We start from the raw sequence: 7,960 nt of genomic DNA on the forward strand, positions 1-7,960 counted from the left end.
GAGATCACATCTGTTCACAAGTTTGCCCCTGAGGTCACGTCCGTTCACAAGTTTGCCCAAGAGATCTCATCTTATCACAAGTCTGCTCCAGAGGTCCCGTCTGGTCTCAAGTCTGCTCCAGAGGTCCCGTCTGGTCTCAGGACTGGTCTAAAATCTGCTCCAGAGGTCCTGTCTGGTCTCAAGTCTGGTCTCTGGTCTCAACCCTCCTGCTCCGCCCTGGAGGGTTCCTGCTCTCCTTTCTCCGCCTCCTGCTCCTGCGCTCCTTGCTCCGCCCTGGAGGGCTCTTGCGCTCCTTGCTCCGCCTCCTGCTTCGCCCTGGAGGGCTCCAGCGCTCCTTGCTCCACCTCCCGCTCTGCCCTGGAGGGCTCCTGCACTTCCTGCTCCTGCAACGCCCGAGCGCCCTCCTGTGCTTGCACCTACTAAGCCTGGCCTTCCCGTGCTCTCCTGGGCTAGCTACGCCCTAAGTTCCCCCAAGAAGATTTTGGGGGGGGGCTACCCCCCGATCAGCTATGGCCACCTGGAATGTGTGCTCGGCCATGGCTTCCTGAACCCCCTGACCCGCCATGGCCATATGGACTGTGTGCTCGGCCATGGCTCTCTGAACTCCCGGACCTGCCATGGCGTTATGGACTCTGTGCTCCACTGTGGCTCCCTGAGCTCCCTGATCCGCCCTGGAGGTGCACCTCCTATGTCCCTTGTGTCAGACCTCCAGGGAGCCCACCCTCCCACCCCGGTGTATTTGTTACGGCGCGGGTCGCGCCTTTTAGGAGGGGGGGTAGTGTCAGACCCCTGTGGACTGTGAAGTGTGTTTTCCTTGTGTATGCCCTTATTTGGACTTTCCGTTTCCGTTCCTTATTATTACGTCATTGTCTCTTGCTTCCCCCTGACTGGTTCCTTCTGTGTTTATAAGTTTGGTTGTGTCTAGTTTAGTTTGTCGGTTCTTGTATTGTCATAGCTTGTGTTTATGTTGTGGTTGCTGTTCCCTGCTGTTTCCTGTACGTTCGTTTTCCCTTTGGATTATTTAATAAACTCTATGTGCATTGGACCTCCTCTCTCCTCCTCGTCATTCCACGCACACAACTATTCGTGACAAAAGACACATTTACTGCGGCAATAGATGAATTCTAGAGGCAAATACTCCAGTCTCTGAGAACTACACATAACACTTTTGCCTCTGTAACACTTTATTAAGTCTTGCATAATGAAATTCTTTTTGCAGTATTTTAACAATTTTATTTTGTACAGATGATCTCATCAATCCAAATTGGGGGTTTGACCAAGTGATGCTTTTGAGAGGAGAGAAAGAAGAGGATGTTATAAATTGTCTTCAAAGAAAAAGCTTCTCAAAAAGTCTTAAAACCTTTAAAAGGTATGTGTACAGTACCTTCAGGGCCATAGTTGCCCACCCAACATCACGCAGAACATAAGCTGAGCTGACTGTCCATTAAACAAATTCATCTGAATTGTTTGTGTTTTTTTTTTTTTTTTTTTTTTTTCCCTTTCTTTTTTTCCTTTTTTTAATTTTGATCAGGTCTGGGAACTGTCTGAAAATGGGATGTCAGGAGTGAGAGATCCTCTGGCTGAGAAAAAACTACACCACATCGGTGCTGGATATCAACCAGAAACTGGAACAACAATACACCAAACAGTTATTGTATATATTTAGTGACAAATATGCCAATTTTTGGTGAAATAAAGGGAATTACTGGATGAATTATTTTGCATTACAAGATGCTACCATGGGCTTTATTGCTACAAACACTTAAGGGATAACTGAGAATGTACCAGGAATTATCAACGTGCATCTTTACTTAAAAACCAAGAGCATGCATATTACTGATGCCCGGCCTGTGAGGAGCAAGATAAGGGGGTGAGGAGAACATTTTTACACCGATTTTTGCTTATTATAATTATAATTATAATTATAATTATAATTATTATTATTATTATTATATTGTGATTTTTACTACTGCATGAATGTGTCCTTGTGTAATAGTAATAGTAAAATATCACAATGTGTATAAATTGTCTTTGATTACTGCTTAGCAGTGGGGAATAGATAATAGCAAGTTGTTGCAGGTTCATCCATTATATTTATTGGTGTGTACCTCAAAAATATAAGAAATAATCTATTATTATTATTATTATTAAAGCATTTCTTAAAAAAAAAAAAAATTCTGTTTCATCAGATGGCCTCATAATGTCCTGTCAAAAGCTATGTGAGGCATGATGTAAGAATAGAAAAGGGTGGACTGTGAAAACTGTCAGATATAAATGTGAGTCTGTTGTCCATGATGATGAGAACACATGTATGTAGGTTTTGCTGCCCTTCTACCCCCAGGGGCCCAGTAGCACCCCCTGGAAGAGCCAAAAAATGCATATTTCAAATGGCTGTAAATTAGAGTCTGATTAACGTATCAAAGAGAAAATCGTCAGGATTACTACTTATGCTATGTTGATTAAATAACGTTGGGCACATTTTTCAGAAATATATGGATAGCTGTTATAAAGGCATTTTAAATATTGCTCACAGTAAAATACCAAGTTGCAGCCTGTCTATCAAATATGAGATTTGCACAATGAACATATTTAGATATCCAGTTTTCCATTAAAGATATTATTTATTTCATTTAATTAATAAAACATTTTAAACTACATTAACCATAAGCCTCTGTCATTCTGTCGATGAAACAGGAAAACATGGCGCTGTTATTTGTAGTTCACTGAAGTTATGCTTAGGGTTAGGATCTCGCTAAAGGAGTAATTTCTCTCAACATAGCAATACTTTATTGTTAACTTAATATATTACTAACATGATAACATCAGCAAAACATACTTTTGTAACGTAATGCACTGTTTACAGTTTTTCTCGATTGCTAAAACACTATAACCAATCTTTTGAACTAAAATTTCAAAACCATAATGCAATTTTTCAAACAGCACACCCATTTCCCTGAACTATGAACACTATTCCCCTGCTTTAAAAGGGCCAAAGTCAGTTTACAGTTTGTTGCTTTTCTCAGATCAGAAATAAAATTCTCAAAACTACTTGTTCAACCTCCACATCTAGTCACTTGTACACATCATAAAATGTTTCTAATTTTTTTTTTTTACAGTTTTTTTCAATTGCTAACAAGCATTTACCAATACTTGAAGTACTTTTTCTAAACTCTTAACACAGCAACACACCTACTTCACACAATTAGCCAAATTGTTCATTTTCTGGCCAAACCATGTTTTGTTACAGTTTTTCCCGATTGCTAAAACACTATAACCAATCTTTTGAACTACAATTTTAAAACCATAATGCCATTTTTCAAAAAGCACACCCATTTCCCTGAACTATAAACACTATTCCCCTGCTTTAACACATGAGTCAGATTTGGTGAACTGTTACTGCAAAACTCTAAGCACTAGCATTCAATATTGTTCACTCAAGTCTGCAAAGTTTGAGCTCAATTAGCACACGATTACTCAAGTGGAAACACTAGGAGTCAAAATTTATCACACACCAATCAGAACCTTCGATTTAGATAAAAGGGCCAAAGTCAGTTTACAGTTTGTTGCTTTTCTCAGATCAGAAATAAAATTCTCAAAACTACTTGTTCAACCTCCACATCTAGTCACTTGTGCACATCCTAAAATGTTTCTTTTTTTTTTTTATATTTTTTTTTCAGTCGCTAACAAGCGTTTGCCCAACCAGTTGTCACATTTTCAAAACTCTAAACACAATTAGCACAGCATCGGTCTTTTGTGGCCATACCATTCACACATTTCATGTCATTTTCACCCAATATGCAGTCAGTGAACACATTTCCACAATGCTTATATTTTCTTATCAGACAAGCTATACCTCCCAACAAAATTATGGATTGTTTTTGTAGTATTTACAAATGTTACAATGTGTTAAATGTTACACAACATCCCACAATAGCAAAAACAATATTCCAAACCTTAGATACAGTATAAAAACCTCTGCTTCTGCAATGATATCAGTTCAAAAACAATATCAATATCAAAAATATAACTCAGCTGATAATAAACAAACAATTGAATAATTGACACACAGCTGATTTATGTTGGGTAAATTGGGCCAACCACAGCTGATTCCAGTCTGGCTTAGACTTAGGTTATTTTTTTCTATTACATTTACACTTATACAGTAAAAGGAGGACTTTGAGGAGTGATGTTTTTGGAAACAGAAACAGAAAAAGACACTGTAATGTCTGGACGAGGAAGAGTAAGAGCAAGGGGCCCAGGGAGAAGAGCAGGCCCAGTGAGAGATGCAGTGAGAGGAGCAGGAGCAGTGAGAGGAGCAGGGCCAGGGAGAAGAGCAGGCCCAAGGAGAGGGCAAGGTAGAGGTGTAAGAATGCGTGGTGGTGGCATTCCAAGGGCTGCAAGAAGAGCAGTCAGTGATGAAATTCGTGCCACTATCATTGACCATGTAATCAACCACGGTCTTTCACTAAGAGAGGCTGGTGAAAGAGTGCAGCCCAATTTGAGGTGGTCAACGGTTGCCTCCATTATACACATCTTTCAACAAACCAACAGGTAAGTATTGCATTTTACACGGATTGTTTCTATTCTCGCTTGACATGTCAATATGGTCATACAGTAATGCATATGTTGAATTTTTTGTCCCTCTAAAGAATGCAACGTCTTCCACCCTCTGGGGGAAGAGGAAAGCTCCTCAGTAATGATCAAGAGCTTGCCATTGTAGAAATGGTTGTTGCAAATAATGCAATAAAACTGCATGAAATTCAAACTAGAATTGTGGCGGACCATGAGATATTTGACAATATCGATAGCATCAGCCTCACAACCATTACGCGGACATTGTCCAAACACAGAGGAACAGTGAGAGAGTCAAGGAGCTACGACGACAATATGTCCAGGTATAGTGTATATTCAATTCAATGTCCAGTTCTATAAGCTTTGCACTTTGCAAGTGGGTAACCTACACAGTAATAGGTTACAGTACAGTATGGTATACAGTAATGACATGATTTACATAAACTTTGTTTCAGAGAGTTATGGAACCAACCAGGCCCCTCATGAATTCATATACATAGATGAGGCAGGATTCAATCTGGCCAAAAGGCGTCGACGTGGACGAAATGTAATTGGAAAAAGGGCCACAGTTGATGTGCCAGGACAGAGAGGGGCAAACATTACCATGTGTGCAGCAATTGTAAATGCAGGATTACTCCTTCACAGATGTCAGGTTGGACCCTATAATACCGAGCGCCTGCTTGCCTTTCTCAATGATCTCCACCAGCGCCTGGTTCCAGAGCAGGATCAGGAGGGTGAAAACATGAGGACCTTTGTAATTACCTGGGACAATGTGGCTTTCCATCATTCGCAAGCAATAACAACATGGTTTGAAGTCCACCCAAGACTGGTAAGTCTCTTCCTTCCACCCTATTCACCTTTCCTCAACCCCGTAGCGGAGTTCTTTTCTGCATGGAGGTGGAAGGTTTATGACCATCAGCCACATGACCAGATGTCCCTCCTTGAAGCCATGGATGCTGGCTGCAGGGACATCACAGTTGATGATTGCCAAGGGTGGATCTGACATACCAGGCGGTTTTATCCCAGGTGCATCGCCTTGGATAACATCAGATGTGATGTTGATGAACACATGTGGCCTAACCCTGAAGATCGCAGAGATTAGATACAGTAATTTTGTGTTTTTTTTTTTAGACCCCCCCTTTTTTATCTGGGCTTTTTGCTGTTGTTTTTTTGTTCAGAATGCTCTTGTGTGTTTCATGGATATTTTGTTCACTGTAAGCAATACTGTAAAACTTTTTTCTGTTCTATCATACCGTGTTTCTGCTGTACCTCCTGTAGTAAACAGTAAAGGAAAAAAAAAAAAAAAAAAACTTATTTGCTTTTTACTGGAATGCTTTTGGATGTGAACATTACTGTACATGTGGACATACAGTTCCCAACCAAGAAATTTAGTGTCAGAATGGTGGATTGCATGTTTTGCATGCAAATACCTGTAAAACTGAAACATAAAAGTCTATGCAGTTTTTGTAATGTCAACAATAGCCAGTATTTTGAAACCTGGTGTACTTTGATTGACTGCATGTACCTTGTGAAGTGAAAACAAGTGTTATTCTTTGACAGAATAATTTAATTTTGAGTCAGATTTCCAGTGTTTTGGTAAAGTTAGTGTGTGCAGAGAAAGATGTTCTATTTTGAAATGTGAAATGAAGAGTTAGTATATATTTAACAAAATGTATTTTTGAGAAGAAAATTATCCATTTGGCCAACTGTGTTTTGTAGATGTGAGTCTGTGTTAAGAGTTTAGAAAAAGTATCTGAAGTATGGGTAAGCGCTTGTTAGCGACTGAAAAAAACTGTAACAAGTTGCATTTGCTTTGGTACATTCATGCAACTGATTATGCAACTGATTTGTCTGTGGTTTTCTTACATTATCAGTTCCTATTGTCATGTCTTCAAAATGTATTACATGTATATAGTTCTCTGCGCTATAGTCTTACCCCTCAAAACATCAAGTCATTAGCTTATCGTATATGTCTTTGCAGTAAATGCTACATTTTTGATCTAGTTGTCATAAACTGTCAAGCGTATTCTACACATTTCTATTAGACTTTTTGTAAATTTGCCATGAATTGTTCAAGTGAATATTGACTTTCACTAATGTAGAGACTACAGATCAACCAATGATAAAGCAGTTCTCTGAAATAGCTCAAAGGTACATCTCAACATCTCATGAACCTTCAATTTGTTAAGCATATATAGACCGAGGACAACACAAGAGTTACAAATTCTGACAGTGGACTTCCTAATTTATATTTCTGCCTTTGCCCATATTTCCTTTTTCTTTTCTATTTCACAATGACTTTGTAATGTATTTATATTGTTTTTTTTTTTTTTTTTTTGTTTTTTTTGTCAGACCACTAGTAAAAGTATAACTGTGAATCCTATCCGGTCTTTTTCAATCAATATCGGTATGCGGGAACAGTAATATGCAATTTCGAAGACGAAGAGTAGGAGGTGAAAGAGGAAGAGGAGGAGAAGAAGGAGGAGGACGACGACAACAATGTGGAAGAGAAATAGGAAGGGCAAGGGCAAGAAAACAAGCAGTCTTATATATTTTAGTTGATGCGTGCCAGGGTTGGATCAGACATGCAAGAGGATTTTACCCCCGCTGCCTGTCCAGGACCAGTTTAGTCTGTGATGCTGAGGAGGTTGTTTGGCCTGTCCCAGACCAAGGACAGGATGCTGGGGCAGAATAATTATTTTTGTTGTTGTTTGCTGTTTTGTGCTGTACTCTACAGTACAATAAATTAAATATTAAACACTTGCAAATGCATACAATTGTTGAGTTCATCATGTGAATTTTTTTTTACTAAGTTTTACCAGTTTTCGTAGTATTGTTTTGAATTGATCTCATCAGTGTGTAAAACTGTGTTGTAGTGTGTGTGTTTTTGAGGGTTTGTGTGTCATGTCTGAGAGCAAAGTTAGTTTTTTTTTCAGCAAGATTGAGTTGTTTTGAGTGGAGAGCTTCATTTTGACCTGAATATAGTAAGTTCGGGGAATTGAGTTAGAAGTTACGGATTTGTGTTTAGAGTTTCGCAAAAGCGAGGCATAATTTCAAGAAATGTGTTTAAGCAATTGAGAAAAACTGTAATATGGGTTAAAAGATAATCCAATCACAACGAGTCCTGCGGGTGACAAGGGAACTTCACAGCCCCTGACATCCCAGTTGAACAGAGGCGTCACGCTTACTTGTCCATTTATGGTCAATAATCTCTTCCGTTTTTCGGCTGACAGATTCGGTTAACAATAATTAAATTAGCCACCTATTAGATTGTGTTTTATTAATGTCTACACCTAAAGTAATTATTGTTGACAAAAATTGGGCAATATTGATGTGCTGTATCACATGCAGCCTTATCCCATAATAAATATAAAAAAGAATTATAAAG

At 39.1% G+C, this 7,960-nt stretch overlaps 1 protein-coding gene across 1 annotated transcript; it reads left to right on the top strand.

Annotated features, from left to right (window-relative positions):
* The first annotated feature begins 1,242 nt into the window (after window positions 1-1,242).
* LOC127158294 (uncharacterized) lies at window positions 1,243-5,555 on the top strand. Its single transcript, XM_051101466.1, has 5 exons — window positions 1,243-1,369; window positions 1,532-1,870; window positions 4,164-4,551; window positions 4,650-4,895; window positions 5,028-5,555. Exons 3-5 carry the CDS (start codon window positions 4,187-4,189, stop codon window positions 5,056-5,058), a joined length of 642 nt encoding a protein of 213 aa, XP_050957423.1. The 5' UTR covers window positions 1,243-1,369; window positions 1,532-1,870; window positions 4,164-4,186; the 3' UTR covers window positions 5,059-5,555.
* The last annotated feature ends 2,405 nt before the right edge of the window (window positions 5,556-7,960 follow it).

The sequence above is a fragment of the Labeo rohita genome, unplaced genomic scaffold (genome assembly GCF_022985175.1).
Source record: "Labeo rohita strain BAU-BD-2019 unplaced genomic scaffold, IGBB_LRoh.1.0 scaffold_1436, whole genome shotgun sequence".
In the NCBI taxonomy this organism is placed as follows: Eukaryota; Metazoa; Chordata; class Actinopteri; order Cypriniformes; family Cyprinidae; genus Labeo; species Labeo rohita.

Excerpts from the sequence above, each read along its gene's own strand:
- LOC127158294 (XM_051101466.1), top strand. The coding sequence starts at position 4,187 with ATGTTTTTGGAAACAGAAACAGAAAAAGACACTGTAATGTCTGGACGA. Across the intron at positions 4,552-4,649 it reads ATCTTTCAACAAACCAACAG|AATGCAACGTCTTCCACCCT; the intron begins GTAAGTATTGCA and ends GTCCCTCTAAAG. Across the intron at positions 4,896-5,027 it reads TACGACGACAATATGTCCAG|AGAGTTATGGAACCAACCAG; the intron begins GTATAGTGTATA and ends ACTTTGTTTCAG.